This window comes from Rhipicephalus sanguineus, chromosome 5 (assembly GCF_013339695.2).
Source record: "Rhipicephalus sanguineus isolate Rsan-2018 chromosome 5, BIME_Rsan_1.4, whole genome shotgun sequence".
NCBI classification, from domain to species: domain Eukaryota; kingdom Metazoa; phylum Arthropoda; class Arachnida; order Ixodida; family Ixodidae; genus Rhipicephalus; species Rhipicephalus sanguineus.
The window spans coordinates 97234029-97257188 of record NC_051180.1 but is presented as its reverse complement, the minus strand read 5'-3'; the positions used below and the strand labels follow the sequence as shown (position 1 = coordinate 97257188).

Here is a 23160-nt window from a genome sequence, read left to right as displayed (position 1 = left end):
TAGTGAGAAATTGTTTTACTTGGCAATCGCCGAATCGAGTTCAATCACCTTAGTTGCATTTACGCGAGAAATATAAATTATATGCACCGAAAGAAGCATACTATTGAATATTGTCATATATATTGAATCTTCAAAATTTTTAAAGAAAACTGCCAGAATATAACCAAATTCAGAAGTATACTTGTTCTAAAATTGGTCAAAATTCGGCAGTTTTCCTTAAAAATTTTGAAGATTCAATATATATGGCAATATTTATAGCATGCTTCTTTCGGTACATATAATTTATATTCCTCGCATATATGCAACAAAGGTGATTGAGCTCGATCCGGCGATTGCCAAGTAAAACAATTTTATAGACTCACGTGTACACGAATGGCCTCTCTAGTCACAAATTTCCATTGAATTTTCTTCAGACCTATGAGTTAATATATTTTACCTGAAACGCTTGCAAAACGTTGCGGAAGGCATTCGGACCTCCGGCGTAAATATTGAAGTCGCCCCACACTTAACTATCTATGCTGAGAAAAGCATGCTGCATGAACGTATTGAAAAACCGTGTTGCGTGTATAAATGTGGACTGCCTACACGGCACTCTGCTACGTAAAATATATCCCGAAACATATGCAAGCGAATGCAAATTTTCCAAGTTGCCGAACACTCCTGCCATATGTTATTGGAATGTAACAAGAATCCACAGACAACGCCTATCCAATCTCGAACAGAGTACCAGTGGGAGGCACAGCTCAAGCCCAAGTCCCGAATACCAGCCACAGCTTGGCTATCAGCTCAAGGCTACTTAGAATGATGTGGTCGCCCATGTACATACTGGTCAAGAAAATGGAGTTTATTAACTCGAAATAAAGATTGTTGACGGTTGGAGCCTGTGTCTCCCACATCTTTCCGCGACCTCGTCATTTTGTGCGCTAAAAGCTACATCAATGTCTCACCAACACGCCCAAAACGCTACGTTACTGAGCGCTTGAGATTCCCGCTCTCGTGACTGTATAGGTAGGTAGTCACAGCTTCTTAAGTACAAGAGCACTCGGCAGACCAAAACATAGCTTTTTCCTTATACTCCTCGAACTCTTAATGCAATGACTATACCGTGAAAAATACGTGGCCAAGGTTGTATTGCACAGTAGCTTGCTCTGTATTTTTTCTTGCAGGTACAAGCCCAACAACGGTATCAAAAGAAAGTAAACTGAAGGCAGGCGATAGCAAAAAAAGTATTAAAAATTAAAAGACTGCGTATAGATACTTCGCGAGAATTTTAAAGTGTGACTATAACATGTTCGCCAATGGTGCCGGATCTTCAACGATCAGTGCAAGAAAGTATGACCTCACTGTTGAAAGATACGAACCTGTTATAAATAAGTTCTCAGTGTAATGAAATCCATACAAGTTCACCTGTTTAGCCACATCTTTGCTGTTGTCGCCGTCCTCAGCACACGGGACCAAAATTAAAGAAGTCCCGAGGCTTTACGTGCAAAAACTACGTTATGATTAGGAGGCATGCCGCAATGGGAGACTCCGGAATTATTTTGAAAAGCTGGGATTCTTCAAAGTGCACATAAATCTAAGTACACGAATGTTTCTTTTTTTCTTTCTTGCACTTCGTCTCCATCGATATGCCCCCATAGTAGCCTGGAATCGAACCCGCCTCCGCAGGCTTAGCAGAGCCGAACTCGATAACGCGGATTCGCGGGTCGCTTACTTCGCGTTCATTGTACTCAACGACAGTTTAGACCGAAACACAGGAAGGTGAAACGACCGTAATACATTGCATGTTTTCGATGCCTGAGGCAACCACCGACAACACCGGTTATCGGGCAATCGGTTAACGTTTTATCGCAGCAGGTGTCGACCTAGGGAAGGTATACCCGTTTGGATTTAGAACGATGCGATTGAGATCACATTTCAGTGATTGCGAAGGAGATACTTGACATTCCGAAAGCGTCCTGCGGCTAAGGCGGTGACGGTACTCCAAGAGTCTCCCGTTTGCTAGCACATAACAGAGCAGCAAAACACGAGTACAGGAACGTGCTATATTTCGAACGAATGTTCGGGCGGGAACCGAACCCTGGGAAAATCCGCAATGCCTCTACACATGAGGTCGCGCGTCGCAAGATTGTTGCGTAAGCAAGAGTTTCACGAACATAGGAGCAAACATGTTGGATGCGTTGCGTTTGTCAACATAGTGTTGCTTCTGTTTCATGCAGGAAGAATAGGTTTCGCAAACATCGCACATGTCGAAGTTTACCATATAGTCATCAATCGCTTAATTCGTTAGGGGTATAGACAAGGCTAAACAAAAGTACGATATTAGCTGAAATATTTTATTTGACAGGGATCTCATGTTTGCATCAAGCTGTCGGTGAGTCCAACTGCAGATTAATTAGTCCTTATCCCGACATCCATTTAAGCTATAGCTCTTAAGTCAATAAAGCGAATAAGGTGTTCCCGCGATGTTGTCATCCCTAGCTAATTGTTCAGGACTTGTGCATTATTAAACAAAGCATTCATCACTGCATTCATTGGTGGCATCAAGCCAAACTTTAGTTTGATGCCACCAATGAATGCAATAATGAATGTTTTGTTCGCTCGTGCGTGATCAATAGCGTGATCAATCACTCGTGCGTGATCAATAGCGTCAACGCACGTGTGTCAGAGCCCTTATAGCCTTCGCATTGTAGCCATGCATCACGGGGTCCTTCGTCACTTCCGTCAGAGGTAATATTTTGTCCAATGTTCCCGTTCACGGGAACCTTGACGCGGTGTATAGGAAATGGAGCGGCAAGTATGTGAAAGGCCGTGTATACGAACGCAATACTTTACATACACGTGTGTATGGATACGCTGCCGATGGGCGATAAGCGTATGACGCAAGGTTGGCGGGAACTGCTCTGGCGTCCCCGAACGAAGCTTGATTTCAATCGAGTCGGCTTCGCAAAACGGAAGGCCCCGTTTACTTGGCTATGCCGGAAGTACTGCACAGGACAGCCCTATGTTCATGGTCGTAAGTGAAGTGCAAGGGCAACAGTGCAGGAAGAAAAAAGAAACAAAGAAAGGCGCTGAGAAGGGGAACTTCATTAGAAAAAAGGATAAATAATGTTAGAACGGCTTGCATCTAGGTTAGTTGTAGCTATGGCAGTGGCTGCAGCAAACCTTAAAATAATTATAATTTTTGTGTTTTACGTCCCAAAACCAAGAAATGTATGATTACAAGATACGGCGCAGTGGAGCGCTCCGGAAATTTCTACCACCTGGGGTACCCTAAATCTAAGCACACAGGCCTCTAGTATTTTACTTCCATCGAAATGGGGCCTCTGCGGCCGGGATTCGATCCCGCAACCTTCGGGTCAGCAGCCGAACATCATAACCACTAAACCACCAGGCGCTGAAAAAGGGGGAAACTTTACGAGAAACGCGGATAAGTAATGCTCTTCCAGTAAACTCCGGAAATCCAAGCTCTCTTCCTCCTCCTGACTAAGCGTACGGCATCAGCGTGATGTGCTTTGACTTACAGGAAACAGTTGAGATCTCCGTAGATGCCTGCTTATGATATCGAGAGAAACTAAGTCCTCCGGGACTCCCGATCGTAACCAAAGTCGCTAAAAGCAGTCAATAGTTTCTTCTCAAACTCGTGGTCTGAGCGAACGGGGCAACACGCGGTGATTCAGAACGTTTAGTCTGCCGATTCTGACGGAAAATAAGTGGAATCTCACTTCTTTGCCTTTTATCCTCTTAAACGGGCTCGTTTGCCAACGCGCTTGGCGCCGAGCGCGCAGTCAGGCGTGATGCTCCAGCGACATTCGAAGCAAGCCAACTTCGATTTCGAAAGCAGCGAAGCGAGCGTTGGTCGTCACGCATGGTAGGACGCACTGCGATGTCGTTTCTTGCGGCCAAGGGGCGACTAATCGTAAAGTAGGCAGATTTATCCGAGGAACGAATGTTTTGGACGTTACGACGTGAAATACGTGACAAGAGCTGGGGCGCTGCCATAAAACCTTAACCATGTCTTGCCTCCTTGTTCGGCGAATATTGCTGAATTTTGCATGCTGTCTTTCTTGGAAGACGTACACGATATCAAACTGTCTCATCTGTTCATTTTATAGGTTCTTAGAAAACGAATGCACCCAGTGATTCAGAACGATGTCGCTTCTGTACAGCATGCATCTGCATAGTGGTGTACCTATACCGAAATGGGGTTAAATTGAATTGGAAGAAAAGAAGTCGCACGGTGCCTTGCGCATTTGTTTTAGGCGACTGGAAGGCGCAAGCCATCTTCTTTTTCTTGTCAGTCGATTGTATTGGCGCTCCTTCAATTCCTGCTGTTCTACACGCGACCGTGCCGCCGCCGAGTATCGCGACAGTTATGAAAGAGGCATCGGCGGTGGCGAAGGGGCGATACGCAAGGGACACTGAAAATTGTTGTAGTGCGTGTCTGTCAAGGCCCAACCGCTTGCACGCGACTTTCGACGGCGACGAGCGACAGCGACAAAAGGGCTCCGTCGCACTGTCGCGTCGCCACGGGAGCACCCACATGTTCGTGACAGTGTCACGGTTGCTCGATTGAAAACTATTGCGTGCACGCAGGTAAACTGCGAAAAAGAATTACGAAGTAGATGGATTACAACATCCCAAATTTATTATCGTCTTGTGTGAAATAAGGAAGCCATAAAAGCGTTTCGTGGCTCTCTTTTTTCGTAATCTTATGTTTAACCGCGACAGCAGTATCTGCTGTGATCTCGAGGGGGCGCCCGGAAGCGTACGATAACCACGCGCCTACGCTACTACGTCGCACTTTGCAAACTGCGTTATGTTAGGGTTAGTCCACGAGGCGCATCTCGACAATGTTTCCTCTGCTGTCATGGAACGTTTAAGAAAAGCCCCAGCGCCTCACATCGCTGCCTTACAAGAAGGACCACCTCACATGACGGCGATGTTGACATTGCAGCAAGCTACCTACCAATGCAGCAAGCTACCACTGAAACGTCAAAATCAACCGTCCATCAAAATTAACGACAAAATACGGCCGCTGCCTCGCTCACCGCGTGAGATGGGGCTGTAAAGAAGGTAGTCTATAACTTGCATTCCTTGAAGTACTCGCCGGTTAGAAGCATCAAGAGCAAATTGCAACCGAAGCGAGGATCAGCGATGCTACCATGTTGCCGGAAATCGTCAAGCTCACTTCCGGGCGACAAGCGATTTTCTCTAGTTTCCCAGAAAGCTGCGACGCGACAAGCGACGGCGATGGCCCTCCGCGACAACAAATCATGTCGCTCGTCGCTCGAATATCGCGTGTATGCGGTTGGACCTTCAGTGACGTAGCCAGAAATTTTTAGGGGCGAAGCTCCTAAAGGCGGCACCCGTTCGTCCCTCGTAGTTGTCGTAGTCGTAGTGCGTAACCAGTCGTAACGCTAGTACCAGATCTTGACCTCCAAGGTGGTGCCGGTGGGAGATTTTTCCTGTGCGTTGTTCAACAATAAAAAAAATAAACCAACGAAAGACACCAGATGTTTTCTAAATGCAAAACGAAAGGACGGCAGATGTTTCTAAAGCAAAACGAAAAGACGCCAGCTGCTTAACGAAAGACGCCAGATGTTTTCTAAAGCAATGGTTTTCTAAACAATGAAAATTCACAGCGTACATGTAAAATTAAAGTGAGCTGCAAGTCGTCATAACTCATCGAACCTTTAGTATAAACGCGCCCGATCTCACGTCGGTGATGATGTACTGGGCAGAATTCACGAAAGATTCACGGTTTACCGATGAACCTCCGCAGCTTCGCCCATTCATCATCATTCACTCCGTGGATATGCTGTGATTTTTTTTTTCGGGGGATGTGTTCAACCATACTTTATGCTTGTCCGTGAGTGCGTTTTATATGTGTACCTGTATATATACACATGCAAAATTGAAAAAAAAAAGTCAGCCCGCATCTTCCCACGGGGGGAACTCGAATAAATGCCTCGCAGAGTGGTGGGGGTATCGCGTGAATGTGGCGTAATTGGGTATGGTTTGGGAATGCTTAATTGTTACACGATGCGCACACCAAGTACGACTTGAACGGCTTCAGCGTTCACGAAGTTCCGGGTCCGCAGCTCGCTTGAAACGCTTGCGTTCAGCGTCGTATGCTCGTCTCTTCGCAGCCTTGTCTTCTGCGTTGCTTGCTGTTGTTGACGCCGACGACAGTGAGGCTGGGGTAACGTTGCCTTCAACGAGTGGTGGGACGCTGATTGAAGGTACTGTTGCTTCCATCTCATCTACTCGAGTCAAGCAAAGCGTCAAGTCAAGCGAAAGCGAAGTAAACACGCCCTTGACTGAATTCCGAACGCGCGCTCCGCCGCTTATATACACACCGCCCACGTTCGAGGGAGAGGAGGGAGAGGAGAGGCTTGCTGCCGGCACGAGACGAGCCGAGCATGCGCAGTGGGGGTGTGGACGGCGCCGCCGACGCCGCAGGTGCGACTAAGAAATGCTCCGCATTTAAAAATTTTCCGAGGGTGGGGGATGTTGAATCCCCCCCCCCCACCTCTTGGCTACGCCAGTGGCATCCTAGCCATATGAAGCTTCGTTGAATAAATGGGGACGGTTTAGAGTACCAAGTAACATATTGTGGGAGAGCGGCAAGCTGTCTCTTCCGGTGCTACAAAGCCGCGAAAGTAACTTAACGAAGCTCACGTGTGTTTAGAACGAATAGCGAACAATTTGGAGAGCTGCATACAGCTGTTACCAGCATGCCAACGGTCCAGTGCTTAGAGCAAAAGGTGAATGATTTAATGTACCATTTGTACTAGACCATGGGTGAGCAGCGTGCCGTCCCGGAATCAGGACCTTTATGAGCATGTAGACACATGACCAAGAAGACCAAGACACGGCGGTGGCTATTCCGACTGTACGCATGCACGGATAACATGCGAGTTATTTAAAAGCACCCGTGCTCGCCCTGGTTAAAACATGAAAACTTAGTCTTCCTATCCAGCTAACATTGTGCGCAACCATTACATAAAGAAAATCAGGGCTGGCTCCTTCAAGATTCCTTATTATTTTTTAAGTTAAAACCTCTAAACTCAACGTAATTACGCGCTGAAAGTATACCGCGGAAATATTTACTGTACATCCGTGAGCAATGTGAGAGGGAACACTCAAATTACCTTTGAAAGGTCACAGAAGCTTGACGCAGTTGGCAGGCGCAAAATAGTTGATAACACTAAATGCTCAAGCGTAAAGCTATATCTTGCAACTTAATAGATGACATTCATATTGCTACATTACAAGTAATCGTCGATTAAACACGAATTCGGTGTTCCTTGTCATATTGCTCACGAACTGTACACAGATACCGAAAGAGATGTGATGTCGAGTTTGGGGCTTCTTAAACGACGTCCCTCATTGCAGTGACCAGCCCGACTTGTGGCGTTGCTGGCGTCGCACCTTGGTGGTGCACCAAATTAGCGGGACACCACGACAATAAAACCCCTGAACAATGCATAACGTTAAGCGCAATACTGAATCGACGAGGACGGGACTGGGAGTGACACACACACAAGCGCTAACTTTCAACAATGGTTTATTGTGAGCCGGATCACTGCATAAATACATGAAAATTGCGGACATCAGGCATGCGCAAATGTGAAGGATCTAGAAATGACAATTCTTTTCTGGACAATGATAATGAAGGTGCGCTGACACAATCTTGGCCTAACTCGTGTATGGTGGCTGATTCAACTCTCAACCGCGTGGTCTCATCTTGTACGACAGAGCACTCATGAAAAGCAGGCGAACACCCACACGTGCTGCAATGCGCGGTTAACAAACCATCGCCACCCTTCTTTACATTGTTTTTGTGTTCTCTAAGCCTGTCGTTAAGGCAGCGCCCTGTCTGCCCCACGTAGGATTTCCCACACGAAAGGGGGAGCTTGTACACGACCCCTTCTTTGCATTCCACGTGGCGAACTCTGTGATTTTTTACGCAGCCGCGCGCTTTGTGAGCAGTTAGGTTGCTGAGCCTGCACAGCTTTCCCAGCTTGTTTGGAGCCGTAAAAGCGACGCCAATGTTTGCTCGAGCGCCCACTTTTTTTAAGTTGTGGGAAATCTTGTGAAGGTATGGCATGACAGCGAACCTCTTGCGGGAATTCTCACCTGCGGCGGCGTTCTGTTGGCGACTTGAAGGCTTTTTGAGCAGGGATTCTGCCACTGACACCAGAAGGTGGTCAGGGTAGCCTGCTTGTGCGAGGCGAGCCTTTTGGCGATCAAGGCTGGTTGTCATTAAATGGCGGCATGATTTGTTTATAGCGTTGTCAAGGCGTTGTTATAGCGTTGAAGGTGTCAGCGCACCTTCATTATCATTGTCCAGAAAAGAATTGTCATTTCTAGATCCTTCACATTTGCGCATGCCTGATGTCCGCAATTTTCATGTATTTATGCAGTGATCCGGCTCACAATAAACCATTGTTGAAAGTTAGCGCTTGTGTGTGTGTCACTCCCTGTCCCGTCCTCGTCGATTCAGTATTGCGCTTAACGTTATGCATATGTCGCACCAACAAGGCCAAAGATCCACCCCTGAACAATTACACGACAACGCTGACGGCTGCGCCGACGGCATGAATTCACCTCCAGCGTCCGTTTAATTGCTGTCGCAATAATCAACAGTGCTGCAAGAACTCCGACTGACCTCTCGCCTTTTCAGACAAACCGTCACACAAGAAGAGTTCTAATAAGGGCGAATGCACCGCGCTGACTTCGTCACTCGGTCGATGGTGGTTGCCGACGTGGTGACGCCCTTTCCAAACGTTGGCTCAAACATCGTATCTCCTCGTTCTTCTATTATTTTATTCCCCAACTCATTTCCATGCGGCGCTGAGCCGGCCTCCGGAAGCTTATAAGCTGAAGAAGATTGCACCACCTTTCTGTTCGCTACAATAACCAGTCCCCCAGTGCCTCAACTTTCTGGTTCCATTACCATTCCCCCAGCTTGCGTAGCCAAACGGAAACTTGTCTGGTTAACCCTCCAGTCTTCTGTCTTTCTGTTGGCTTCCTTCCTTCCTTCTAGCTGACTGCCGAATGTCGCCCTGGAACCAATCTTTCGGCTATTCGTTTATGCTGACAGTCACGTCCAATGGCTTCCGCACATTTGTTACGTTAAGATAACAATTTCCGCCGTACACGTGACTCAGGTAAAAACCATGAAGCGAGTGTATATGAAATGCTCATGAGCACGCGTTAACTATTTCGTATGCATCGCATAAATGCTGACAAATGGTAATTTTCACACTGGCTTAACGAGGAAGGCGCATGTACCTAAATCCTCTCATTCGGATTTCTTTCAAAGAGGAGGTACCACACTATTAAAGGAGGTGCGGCCTGCGACAGGATATTTGGATAACCAATGCCTGAGGCTTTACCAATCTGAGCACATGTACGAAAGGCGCTCGTTGAACACATTGTGGATTCCGGCTAGGCAGAAATGCAACGCGCACGAAAGGCTACACTTTCGTGGCGATATGGAGGCTTAACTCCGCAATCGCGTCGCCCTTGTGGCCTCAGCCGACACCGAACGGAAAACAGTTGTATTAAGGAGACTGAATAGGAACTCCGATGTGAACACGTTTAGCGCAGCTGTCTTTGCGAGCTCCGAGAATTAGACTCCTTCGTTGGCGTCCAGCGGCGTCGGGGACAACACGAATGATGCAAAAATCATCATCACGTGAGGACATCACCACATGACGTCATCATGACGTAGCTTGGCCATCGTAGCTTGGCCAAAGGTGGGCCGATTACAAAGGCAGTGCAAAACCAGGTGACGTGCCTTTAAAGTTATTTATTAAAAGAAAGTTCTGTGCCAAGTACCTACCGTTTGTGATCTTTTGGGCCCTGTTTTGTATAACGCGACTTTCGGATAATACGCTTTTATTATTGATGCCCGTGAGAATCGTATCAATGAGATTCCACTACATTAGCTTACGCAAGTCACATCCAAACAGTGACGCGTAGCTGCAAGAGGGCGACACACGTGCGGTTCGATGATCTAAAGAGCATCAATAAAAATAAATACCGTCGGCGTCTCGGCGGCGAACGCGTTCGTGAAGCCGAGGCCACCAGTGTGCCAAGTGTGCGCCCGCCGACTGCAAGGGCGAATCCACAAGCAGGCCTTCTCGCTTTCGAAAGTCCACGTGCGGCCGCAGCCGTAACAGGGCGCAACCGGAGATGAAGTGACCGATAAAGGGCGAGCTGACGCCCTCGTTGGTGTTTTTATTTTCTCTCATTCCCATTCTCAGATCGCGCCGGAATTCCACTTTCGAACATTCTCGGTTTTCCAGAAAGCATACGAGTGACTTTGTTGCATCCACACAGACGGTGTATACCTATATACGTCACGCCGCGGACCACGTGCGGCTCAGCTGCCTATCACGCAACCAACGCGCCTCTTTTCCACCCTCACTGGAACTGAAAGCCGAAAAGGGAGAAGGGCAAAAGAAAACGAGATCCGAAGCCGGAAAGATCTTGCAATGCGATGGCAAGAGCAAATTAGCGGCACGTGTATTCGAGGCTTCTATATGGGCAAGGTCTTTATAGCGACAGTCACAAACACGACGAAGCAATTTTTTTTGTTTTTTTTTTCTTTTTGCTAGAACGCGCGGTCGTTATGACTGCAGAGCTACGCAAGCTGCACTGCCTCCATAAAGGTCAGCATTCCAATCAGAATGTCTGATTAATTACGTGCGTGGTGCTTTGCAAATTATGTTAAGTGTATTGAAACGACATTGCACGATGGAGCTTTGTTTTTGCAGACCCACGTCACCTTCATAACGACATCCTCCGCTGAGTTTAGCTCAGTGAACGTTTTGCGCCGCTTCGCCACATGACCTTGTTGAAATATAGAGATAGAAATATGGGCCAGTTAACAATCATAACTGTACATGTTTGCTTCGCAGCTCTCCTAGCATGTTGCTCTTTGTAGGCGAACGCGATCATAAATGAAATGGTACATACATGGACCTACGACACTGACACGTGTAAGACAACATACATAATAAATATACGTCAGTGAGAAAAGTGGCTTGCGGAAAAGTTGAAAACGGCTTCGCAGTACGGAACGCACCAGCGGCAGTAGTCATGCAAGTATTGTTTCTTCAATTAAATGTCGGAAATAATGAAGTTTGGATGCAAGTGCTCGCCAAGATATCCTAGAATTATAGGTTCAACTTTTTATCAGAACCACCGCTACCGTCAATACAATAACAGCAACAACCGCAGCAAAAGGGAGAGTTGGGCTAGTTGGTTTGCGTTCATATTGAAACAGCGCAAAAGACATACGACACAGAAAGACTTCACAACACGAGTGCTGAACTGACAACTGCGGTTGTCAGACAGCGCTCTTGTTGTCAAGTCTTTTCTGTGTCCTACGTCTTTTGCGCTGTTTCAATATTAACAGCAACAACAAATGAAAATGACAGTATGAAGCTCTGCCAGACGTCTATACAAAAACGGCTGAACATAACAGTCTCCCACCACCCCGGAATTCAGCCGGTTTCCGGCCGTACACCTGTTTCCAATGTAGCAAGCTGCCACGCCGCTCCCTCACGTCCTAAGTTTCACTGGTGCAGATGTACCTGAAGATGTGCAGATGTCACCCGAATGTTTCAAATGCCAGCGATCATCGCGTGAATACATATCGATCACGATTGACAAAAACCCACAAAACGCACTGGTTTGGAACGGCGACACATCTCAGACGATGCTGTGCTTCCCAGGATATTAATGAGGCACGGTTTCTCCCAAGTCACTCAGACGTTCAGATTGTTTCACGTATATCTTGTCGAGAAGTTTTTTTTTTTTTCACGCGTTCCTTCCTTCTTTTTTTCTTTTTTTATGTTGGCGTGAATCGAAAAAACAGAAAAACCCGCATCAATATCTGTGAACTTTCAATGTCCCCACCGCATCTTTATACATACGTCGAGTATTCTCGTTATTTAGGAACGCCTAGAGAAAAGAAAGAAGAAAAAAAGGTACTCCCTTTGCTTGGACGCACACTCCATCTAAAAGATACGATGTATCTGACGAGAGAGTCGTAAGAAGGAAAGAATCGAAATCTGGAGGAGCGGCCAAACACACGTGAAAAAAAGTAATAATAAGGGAAAAAACGCCAAGCTGTAAAGCCGTTCAAGGGATGCACAATCAACAACGTTATACCTTTCCGAACACATGCACTCACTGAGCCAGGCCTGAGCGGAATGCCCGGCGGGTTGAGCGATATATCTTTCGAGGAATCGAACCCGAAGCACGTCAGCGACCGCGACCGAAGGACGCCGCCCTCAGTCGGGTGTCAGGCGAGTGCGACGATCAATCGCTCCCTTCGATATCCTGTCGCGAGATTACTAAGCTTTCGCGGTTGCGGCCTCTTGCGAATACAGATTCGGTGTTTAGAGTGTATATGTGACGGTGGATACAAACTGTCTCTGCCACTGCGTGCCTATACCCCCTAAGAAACAACGCATAGGCCTTCTGGCGTATTGCCTTGAAACACAAACCCCGTGGCCCGTTTCTTTCGCATCAGTGTGGCGTGTGAGTAATGATAAAAGAAACGAATAAGATAGATGAAATGCGCTGGCCGCCTTATATGCTGCGCTTGAAACGAACAAATTAAACTTTCGAATTTTCGAGAAGTCAGGCTCGTGTACCATATTTGTCGATGACAATCTCTTCTTTTATCAGGGCGTCTACGCATTAGTCATAGACTAAGCGTGAGACACAAGCTATGCACGTTCCATGCGTTAGTCAGGTGGCAGTGGTACCACGCATCGAGGAAAGCATGGAGGCATGCCTCTGCAGCCCGGGATCGAGCCAGTGACATCGAGACGAGCAGCGCGACGCCATATAGCTATAGGTCGAGGCAATCTTTACGAAATATTTGCCACTTTACCTTATCTACAGCCTAGCATTCCATACCGTAGAATTGATTAAGATTGTTATGTGGGCACTAAAGACATACCGCCGCATTCAATTACTAGCTTTCTTTGTATCCTCTAACATAATATTAGGCAGCGTATCTTTTGCAAATAGAGATCGAGAGAGAGAGGAAGATCTACAGAGAGAGAGAGAGAGAGACATAGTGAGAGAGAAAAAGGCAGGAAGGTTAACTAAGCACGCACTCGTTGGCTTCCGGTTGGCAGATTGTGCGAGTCTACCAGCTTGATTGCCATCCTTGTAAAAAAAAAAAAATCTACATTTCCATCGCCATGAAATATGCACCAGTGTTTGAATTAGTTTCGAAGGTAATGTGGAATAAATTAAATGTAGAATGTAAGGTTGCATAAAAAAAGAAAAAAAAAACGAGTGAGCCTTATATTAAGCTGCACCGGACAAAAATCATTCCTTCTTTTTATACATTGTACAACTTTCCAAGAACGAGACTCAATTGCATTGCGCTCGTGCCGCCAAGGCTAAGGGCCGTTTTACACCGCGTTTGTCGCAGTCTCACTGAAGAGCAGGTCTTCCTTGCCAACTGCGGACTACAGGTTAACGAAATGATGCAACAGTAACGAGAACAGTGCACCGATTGACGTCACCACAGACACGGGAGGCAACGATGGATCATTATTCAAGAGATGATAGCAGTCCGGTTGAAACGCTGTCTGGTCATGCGTGTTCCTTTAAATGGGCGTTACTTCACTAACGAAGAAGCGATTGGCTTATAGCAACGCGCTCAATCACATTGGTTTTCCATAAAGTACGTACGAAAAAAGGGGATTGGATAAAGGGCTCGTTTCTTTGTCAGACCCGGCCTAATTAAGCCAAGGAAGGCATAGCGGACATTATTCTTAGTTTTTAAGCGTGGTGTATTAATTATGTCACAAATGGAACGGGATTAATGTCGACGAAATAGCATGCTGCTACTTATACAAATATTGGCTTCTTTTTTTTGCGGGGGGGGGGGGGGGTTAAGCTCGTTTAAATGCCAAGTGTTGTGCCTCCAGCATGCGTCATTCTCGCACACGATACAAACGATGTCGTGTAGAGCTCATACTACAGACTTTGCCGTGCCCCGCCACGGTGGTCTAGTGGTTATGGCGCTCGACTGCTTACCCGAAGGTCGCGGGATCGAATCCCGGCCGCGGCGGCTGCATTTTCGATGGAGGCGGAAATGTTTGAGGCCCGTGTACTTAGATTTAGGTGCACGTTAAAGAACCCCAGGTGGTCAAAACTTCCGGAGCCCTCCACTACGGCATCTCTCATAATCATATCGTGGTTTTGGGACGTTAAACCCCAGATATTATTATAGACTTTTCCGCACGTATACATGACATTTCGACTGCCAGTGATGGTGGTTTAGCGAGGCATCTTCAACAACTTACTATCGGGTAAAGACCCGATAGTAAGTTGCTGAAGAGGCGGTGACCAACGGCCGTCGGCGTAACGAAACGAACACACAGAAAGAATCCAGATCTAAACTTGTAACCGTCGTCTCTGTAAAACACGCCACAACCTCAACAACGCGACGTGGTATAGAGCTGATAATAATAATATCTGGGGTATTGCGTGCCCAAACTACGATATAATTACGAGGCACGCCGCATTGGAGGGGCCTCCGAAAATTTCTACCATTATAGTGTTCTTTACCGTGCGCTGACATCACACAGAATGCGGGCCTATAGAATTTCGCCTCAATCGAAATGCGACCGCCGCGGCCGGCATCGAACCCGCGACTTTCGGGTCAGCAGCCGAGAACCGTATCCACTGTATACCATCGCGGCGGACAGGGCTGATAGTGAGGCACAAAATTCCAAGGGGATGTGTAATACTACATGTGTTGGCCCGAACACACGGCGTAACGAGAATAGACCAGGTAAATCGCTGCGTCCACTCGATATGCATAAACGCCCTCGCGACATGACGCGCGAGCGAGCGCCGAGGGCCTTTAGAAAGCCACTCACGTATACGACGCTACCACGAGGCCAGACAGGTGACACCACCGTGTGCACGGTATTGACTACGAGGCAATGAAAAGAAATATGCTCGGGTAACGAAAATGCGACGCGATTTCACAGAAGCCTGCTCCGCAGGTGCCAACGAGAGCTCGAGAAGCATGATCCCGTGTAATTATGCACGCGATAATTCCATCGGCAGCTAGACGATCTCGAATATGCTAAGAGTGATGACGAAATGCTTCGATTATGGCTGACGTAGTGCTGTATCCTTTAAGAACGAAGGACCTATAATAAGACTTTGGAAGAAGTAGAAAAAGAAGAAACAGAAGCCGCAATAGGCGCGTACTTACGTCGCACAAGCACGGACCGAGTATCCAGTGAGTGCGACGCGCGTCATCCAACATTCCTCTCACAGACAACAGGTGAAATACAGTTGGTAAGTATGTACTCCACGACTGACGCGTGCCTCGCATTGTAAGGTATCGCCCACGTAAGAAACTTGGGCTGCTCGTACGCACGTGCAGAATGTTAACAATACGCTGGTTTTTACGTCTCCGAACAGCGAACGGGGTAAAATTAGAACAGCCACTCATCAACGCGGTTTAGGCAGTAAGTCGCTTCTGTAGAAAAATGCAAATTATATTTCCGTACTTTGAAATCTGGGCACGATTACCTTGGTATTCATCAATAGAAATATGTGATCTGATCACTAGAAACGATAAGCTTGCAGTATAGTGTGTCTAGTCTTCTATGACGAACTGTTGATGCGTTGCTTGGTCCCCGTCGATTGTGTAGGCGAGCGTAAATAAACTTCCGGTAATTAAGACACCCGTATCAACATTCACTGACTCTATTGCGAAAGCAGAAATGGTTACATGCAAATAAAGCGAAGTCGATTTTCACACGACGACCTGGTAATTTCCGGCGTATGACAGTGTCTTCTACATGGGAAACATGATTATATATCAAGCATTTATTGCGACAATTCAGCAGCGCGCAGCTGCACTGTCGTGCCAGCATGAAGCCGCTGTTCGTGGTAGTACAGTCATGCAGCTGTAATCATTGCAATCCCGACTTCCTTTTCATTGTACGTTCAAACATTAAAAGCCCGAAAACAACATTGGATATTCTATCTATCTATCTATCTATCTATCTATCTATCTATCTATCTATCTATCTATCTATCTATCTATCTATCTATCTATCTATCTATCTATCTATCTATCTATCTATCTATCTATCTATCTATCTATCTATCTATCTATCTATCTATCTATCTATCTCTATTATGGAAAGAAAGAAAGAAAGAAAGAAAGAAAGAAGGAAGGAAAGAAAGAAAGAAAGAAAGAAAGAAAGAAAGAAAGAAAGAAAGAAAGAAAGAAAGAAAGAAAGAAAGAAAGAAAGAAAGAAAGAAAGAAAGCAGGCGTCAGTTTTGGTGTGCTTCCACGGAGCATGCAGAACATGCCCTTCCGTGACTTGAAAAACGGAAGAGGGAAGGGACTGGGGTTGCTGAGAAGTGTTAGAAACATCCTGGGGCTTTTCATGCAATAAACGCGATATGATAATGAGACGCGCCGTGGTGGGGGACTACGGGTTAATTTTGACCACCAGGGGTTTTTCACGTACATCTAAATCTAAGAATCTGGGTGTCTAGCATTTCGCCTCCATATAAATGCGCCCGCCGTGTCTGGGAATCGGAATTGCGTCTTCGAGGTGAGCGACACAACCCTTCAGCCGCTATAAGCTACAACGGCAGATACTTTTAATAGTCGATAAATAAATAAATAAATAAATAAATAAATGAATAAATAAATAAATAAATAACTTTGGGCCTGACTGCGCCTTGAGAAGTCAGTGTGAATGCAAATATTGCTGTCAAAGTATGCCTCTGTTGACCCGAATATCAACAACGTCTGTCGCACAAGGACAACAAGTGCCTCGGACGATCCGACACAACACCATGGCTTGAAGGCATGCGTTTATTATGATAATTGCAGAAACCTGCCTCCCGCTACTGCAGCATACGCGCAAGAAGTGCAAGAAAAGCATCGCGAGACGATCCGTCTCAACTTGGTGCCATTACAGCGCTCGCACTTGACAGCGTCGACGACATTCACCGAGCGAACATCAAGAGGTACGCTAGACTTCTACCACGCTTATCTGCAATACGCGCACGTTTTTTCATTCGCTTCGCTTTTACGGACTCGCCGAACCGATGCCTGCAATTAGAGCGACGCGTGGTTTTGTTTCTTCCTTTAGGCATTTTACTTTTTTTTTCACCCGGACACGGGCATACAGCGATCGCGACCCGGCGTCCTTATTTGGATACGCGACTTACTTTTTTCCGTATCTGTGCCCTATTGGCAAGCAGCAGACCATGAACACTGAGCTAATGGTAAATTAAACATTGATGTTGCCTAAATAATTTCCTTTATGTCAGCTCTGGTTGGATTATTTTGCAACACGAGACCACTTTGGTGAAGACAGTACCGTGTTTAACGAGACGTTGGACACTTCTGCAGAAATTTCGATATATATATATATATATATATATTACCTTTTTAGGAATTCTCGTTGCCCGCAGATAACTATCGCATGTAATTTGAGTAAGCAGTTGAATTCAGTTAACGAAGCGATGTAGCATCTGCACAATAATTAGATTTAATTAGATATACATTTACGATATAATTACACTTAACTGCTGTAAAATACAACCTAATTTATAGTTCCACTTTCACTTGCTTTAAATTTGGTCTCCAGATCCTTGGCATCAAATTATGTAAATTTCACGCATTTATAGACAGACGATCATAAGGTTCCGACCGGCACGTGGAAAATACGTCGCATACGCCATCGCCAAAGTTGCGTTCGGTCAAGGCGACACGGGCGCAGCCTTATTCGTTTGCAAATCCTCAACCGACAAACATGGGCAGCTGGCCAAGGCCATACGCTGCTACGGTTTTGAGGGACGCTGTTAAGACACAGCGCGACACGCTCCCTCTGGTCACGCGCCACTCCTGCTGTCACAACGCCAGCATTTCTACGGCGGTCGCAGTTCTATTGCCCTTCGATGACAAAAAAAAAAAAAATAAAACTGCAGCATTGAGCTTGGCGATGTCGTTCAAATACTGCAGATGCCAGCGTAAAATGATGTATAGCCGCTGCGAATACCAATGCTGCTGCATTGGAATGGGCAACAGCACGCGCATTAAAGCGCTGCGAAATGAGGGCGACGAACGGCCGTCGTTCTGTGTTACGTTGCCGCAACCTGTCACCATTGAATTCATTATACCGCTTAGCTGGGCGTACAAGTTGATGTCGCGACGTTGGTCGACTTAGCGAGCGAAATAAAGTCGTTCTGACGACGAACGGTTTATGTGCTCTGAATTTCCCCCGCTTAATTACGCTACACTGAAAATGGATCCAAGTTGACCTTGTTGCAAACGCGAACACGTAAAATGTGCGTATGACAGCGAGTTGATCACGCAGTGGTGATACGACATCACCTGAGAGGTCTCAAAGAGTAGTCAGGTGTAGGTGCTACACTCTTAATAAAGTACTGGCTAAATGCTGGCTATACCCAGGAAACCAGGCGAAAAATGCGCGGTTTCCTGGTTATATCTAGCACTTTAAGCGGGACCCGATTAACATTGAGGAAACACCCCTTTCCTCATACTTTATGTCATATTACAAGCGATAAGACAGTGAGTGATACAGTCCTCATCATAGTAGTATGTCAGTGTGTCATATGCCTAAGCATGTGTTCATAGGTTGAGTGACTGACGATCGAACCAAACTTGCTACACCTCATTCTTCATTAATGATCGATGTCATATAAAGGCTGTTCTAGCGGCTTCGAGAAAAAAAAAACAGACATTCGGCTAAACGTGTAGTGATGCTCTAAAGGAAACTTATTAAGAGTGTCGATTCCAGGCCGCCATTGGACCGCGGTATTATCTATGCAAACAAATCGTCGTATTCATCTGTTCACTCGCTGTAAGTACAACCGCTCAAGCTTGCACCCCCTCGAACTCAGATTCAGTGATAACGGGCATAGGCGTGCGCATGGTTCTCCATAATGGGGGGAGGAGGTGTGTGTGTGTGGGGGGGGGGGTGTTCCCCTTAATGGTCCCCTTCAACGGAGGCCCTTAAGATCAGAACGCAGTGCAAAGGCAAGATATCATATTGGAAAGGGGGGGGGGACGCCTCCCCCTCCGGCTTTTCTGTGCGCCCACTTACGCCAACCCGTATAAGCTGCCTCATGAGCAAGCTCGTCGGCCTCAGCCAAACGCCACCCTCTAGAGTTCGTTCATATCGGAGAAAGAATAGCGGAAACTTGCAGAACGCTGAAACGGAGATACTCACACGAGAGAGTTTAGCTCAGTTCGTAGTGAAACTGGCCTAATTCGGCCGTGGTCCCGGTGTACATTCTCAGTTTATGAAAGATAAAGCAGCGCAGAGAAGACAGAACACACTGAAAGACGCACATATACAGCGATTAATCTGCGCGTATTTCTATATGTTCTGGCTTTTTTTTTTTTTTTGCTCTGTTTTATCTTTCCCAAGTACGAGCCAACTCACCCAATCAATCGTTTTGGCTGCATTCTCAAGCCAGGGGAAATTTCGTTTCACGTGAAACGCTTTCTTTCCGAAGACCCAGAAAGATACGTTTGCAACTTAATGCCAAATTCAACTGGACTGCCCGATTTCCAAGTTAAGAATCGCATGTAGCGGGTTGACTTCTACAGAATTTATTTGGTTATCTCCGGGCCTATGGCCTCTATTTTTCTTCAAGAAACGACAAACAAGACAACCAACGGTAGAGGATGTGCTTCGCCAACCACTTTCGTATCAGGAGCCATCGGCTCGGTTTAGAGGAAAAGCGATGCAAGGTTCCTCTGAGTAACGAAACAGTCGGGAGCACCTTCTGTCGTGATTCGCCGGCTCTCCGTTTTTCTTCTAGAGTTCGATTTTATTGGGTTTTTCTTTTTTCTCGACTCCTTTTCTGGCTTTGTTTCGCTGGATGCAGCCTTGCGTCAAGTGCACCATAGCGCTCGATTGTTTCCTCCTGCCTTTAAGTGCCTCGTCCGCCTCGATTTTCTTTTTCCTCTCTGTCTACAAAACTTGATCACATGCATTTCTTTAACGACGCAAACTGAAACATTTATCAAACATCAGCATGCATATATCTTGCTTCAAATACTATACTTGAGCCACATCTTCGCATACTTAGCAAGACGTGATAAACAGCTGCTTAAGGAGCTTGAGTTCAAAAGCGCCACGTTTCTTAGACATATGGTTTTAATCAGGGTTCTGATATTATGGGGCTGCTACCAAATCATGAAAGGTGTGCACGGACAACTCTCGATCTCTCTCAGCGATCTTTCGAAAATAATGAAAGAGGCGAGGGGGGGGGGGACATCCTCCTGGATGGGTGCGTCTGTAAATCCCTGCTTAGAAGTCATTTGTGAATAATCTTTGTAAGTAATGTGGCTCCATCCTTCTTTCTTTAGAACGCTTAAGGTTATGCGAAATTTCAAGGGTCGGTACTCCTGTGACTAGCGGATAAATGACAAGCTCACCAGAAAAGCAGAAATGTCGTCCAGATCATTCTGGCTACGCAGAAACTAACGTCTTTGAAGCCGTACGTTTCTCGTCAGAGCGCGCGCGAGGAGCACCTAAAGGAGCGAAGAACAGCACCGGAAAACTACGCGCAGCGCACTTCGGCCGCACCATCCGCGCAGCTTTACTGCATTGCCTCTAAGGCGCGCGATGCACACGCTCTCATGAAGGCGCTCAAGTGCGTTGACATACGATAGTAGCAAATAGGAGCGGCAAGTCGCCGCTGCATACGTTGAATGTGAACCAGAAATACGTCACATGTGGTTAACGTTATACCACCCCTCCACTTTGCAACTCTATCTTGCCGTGTCACAAGTGACGAAAACACGGAACACATTAGACAAGACATTTTCTGTGCATCCATGCTTTTTGCCCGCGCTACAGTGGAGAACGAATGATTCCATTCAAGCGAACCCGTAAAACCACCGTCAACGACTTCATTCGCCAAACTCACTCCCATTCTCTGATCTTAGCTTACAGAATGTGGCAACAAAAAAAAAAAGCGCTATAAGACAACTGTACTTGAACCTGCTACAAGACAGTAAAAACTAACAGAAAATCAGTAAGGACCTCAAGACGTAACTCACATCTGGGCGCCTCCAAGAAGTTCTTCCCATTGTCGGGCAACAAGTTGAGGGGCTTGTCGAAGCCGTTGTTGCAGTAGACAGCGTCCAGCTTGCCATTCTCCAGAGGCTGGATGGTGAGGAGCACGGGCTCCTTATCCATGACTGCTCTCTTTAAAAGACTGCTTCCTGTCTCGACGAGTCACTCGAAGAGAGGAAGCACCGTTCAGGCAAGGGCGACCGATGCCCGCTTACCCCCAAACGATGATCGACGCCTGGCCAGCCAAACACGTCACTTCACTGCCCGACACGGGCGAACGCTGTTACCAGCGGATACTCTCACCGCTGCTTGACCACACGAAGAACAGAACTACGACGACAAACTCAAACAATGCAAGCGTATCGTCGCGCTAAGTACATGCACGGAGATAACACAATAACCTAGGTAGTGGCGCAAGCTTTTCGCGCGGACAGCGGGAAGCGCGGGAGCACAAGGGGTGAGCTGACGGCGAATGCGGTGGACGGTGCGCGAAGCTGTGCGCTCTCGGCTGACTCGGTGTGTAAGCAACGGAGTGAGAGAGGGGCTGGTGGCGCCCGCGATGCAGCTACCACCGCCGCAGTCCCGCGTCTGATTACTCGGATGACACTTTCTTTCCTTGCCTAGGAAAGATACTCACCCCTGAGGGAGGGGGTCGATGGGGTTCGGCCGTCGATAGGAGTGGTGGGGGGGGGGGGGGGGGGGACGCCGATGCTATGACGTTGATGCTATCCTCAGGAAACTGGTTTCCTCTCACAGGTGAGAGCAGCCGGCGAGTGACGACCGTTCGCAACAACCAAAGAGAAGGAAACAAAATGCGCGCCTTTTGAGAGAAAGAAAGAAAGAAAGAAAGAAAGAAAGAAAGAAAGAAAGAAAGAAAGAAAGAAAGAAAGAAAGAAAGAAAGAAAGAAAGAAAGAAGGTGCGCTGATGGCCGGCGTCTTACGTCTCTTATGTGCTCGCTAGGATGGACACGTCTGTACCCCCCCCCCCTTCTTTCTTACACGCCTTTACCACCCCTCCTGGCGCGTGCTGTACACGCTGCCCCCCGAGGCGACGTCGAGGCGATCGCGCGTGGCGTCAGGCCGCGTCGACCTTGGTGGATCGGAGGCTCACTCGCTCGCGCGCGCGGTCACAAGGTTAACGTCGAAGCCAGGGGGGTGCGATTAGCGAGAGCGGCCGTTGCCGATTTCTGCGCCGTTGCTATACTATACCTTCCACGTGCGCCTTCGTACTATCTTTGCGAGAAGGCTAACGGAGGCGCCGGTGCCGTTTTCGGTTTTCTTGTCATTTTTTTTTTTTCAATGCACTGCGCCGGTAAGAATGCGAACCCCCTTGGCGTATAGCGTCGGCAACCGCGTCGCCGTGGCCGTGAAGCCGCGGAGGAAGTGCTCGTTCTGGATAAGACCGGCTACTCGTTGAAAGAAACGCGTAACTACGTCGAAAAAAAATGGCCTTAGTATCGGCCTCCCCGAAGTACGTCAGCGACGATCTTTTTTTTCTTTTTCACCGAAGTTTTATGAGCCGATTGCGCTACGTGACGGTGACGAAGCCTTCATGAAGCAAGAGAGTTATCTTTTCTCCCTCAACGCCACATAAAGACATTGTAAAAGGAAAAACCACCCGATGGTAGCACAATGCTACAAGATAGTCGATGCGGATTTCTCAGGAAGGAAGCTTCTTAGTTGAAGAATTCTTCCTGGTTTGCAGGGATTGAACCCGAGACCAACGCCTTTCCGGGTCGGTCGCTTTACCAGTTAAGCCAACCAGGATGCTATCAATCGACAGCACCAGGCCGAATTAGTGAGCAACTCAAAGCACAATGATACTGAATACTGCAAATTGGTTTTATTGCATTCCGCAAGGTGGAAAAGGGTTATGAAAGGGAAAATTGGCAAAGACCTCTTTGTGACACAAAGCTACAAACCAGGGGAATTTTTTGGTCAACTCATAAGCTCAGTTTCCGAGAAATCCGTCTGGATTTTCTTGTTGCTTCGTTCTATGGACAAG

At 47.0% G+C, this 23160-nt stretch overlaps 1 protein-coding gene across 1 annotated transcript in view; it reads right to left on the bottom strand.

Moving 5' to 3' along the window:
* LOC119394039 (ATP-binding cassette sub-family G member 1) overlaps positions 1 to 21464 on the bottom strand; it is a 78413-nt gene extending 56949 nt beyond the window's left edge. The window contains exon 1 of the mRNA XM_037661253.2: positions 21140 to 21464. Within this exon, the coding sequence (XP_037517181.1) occupies positions 21140 to 21278 (139 nt within the window). The 5' untranslated portion in view covers positions 21279 to 21464. The remainder of the gene's footprint in view (positions 1 to 21139) is intronic.
* Positions 21465 to 23160: the final 1696 nt, after the last annotated feature.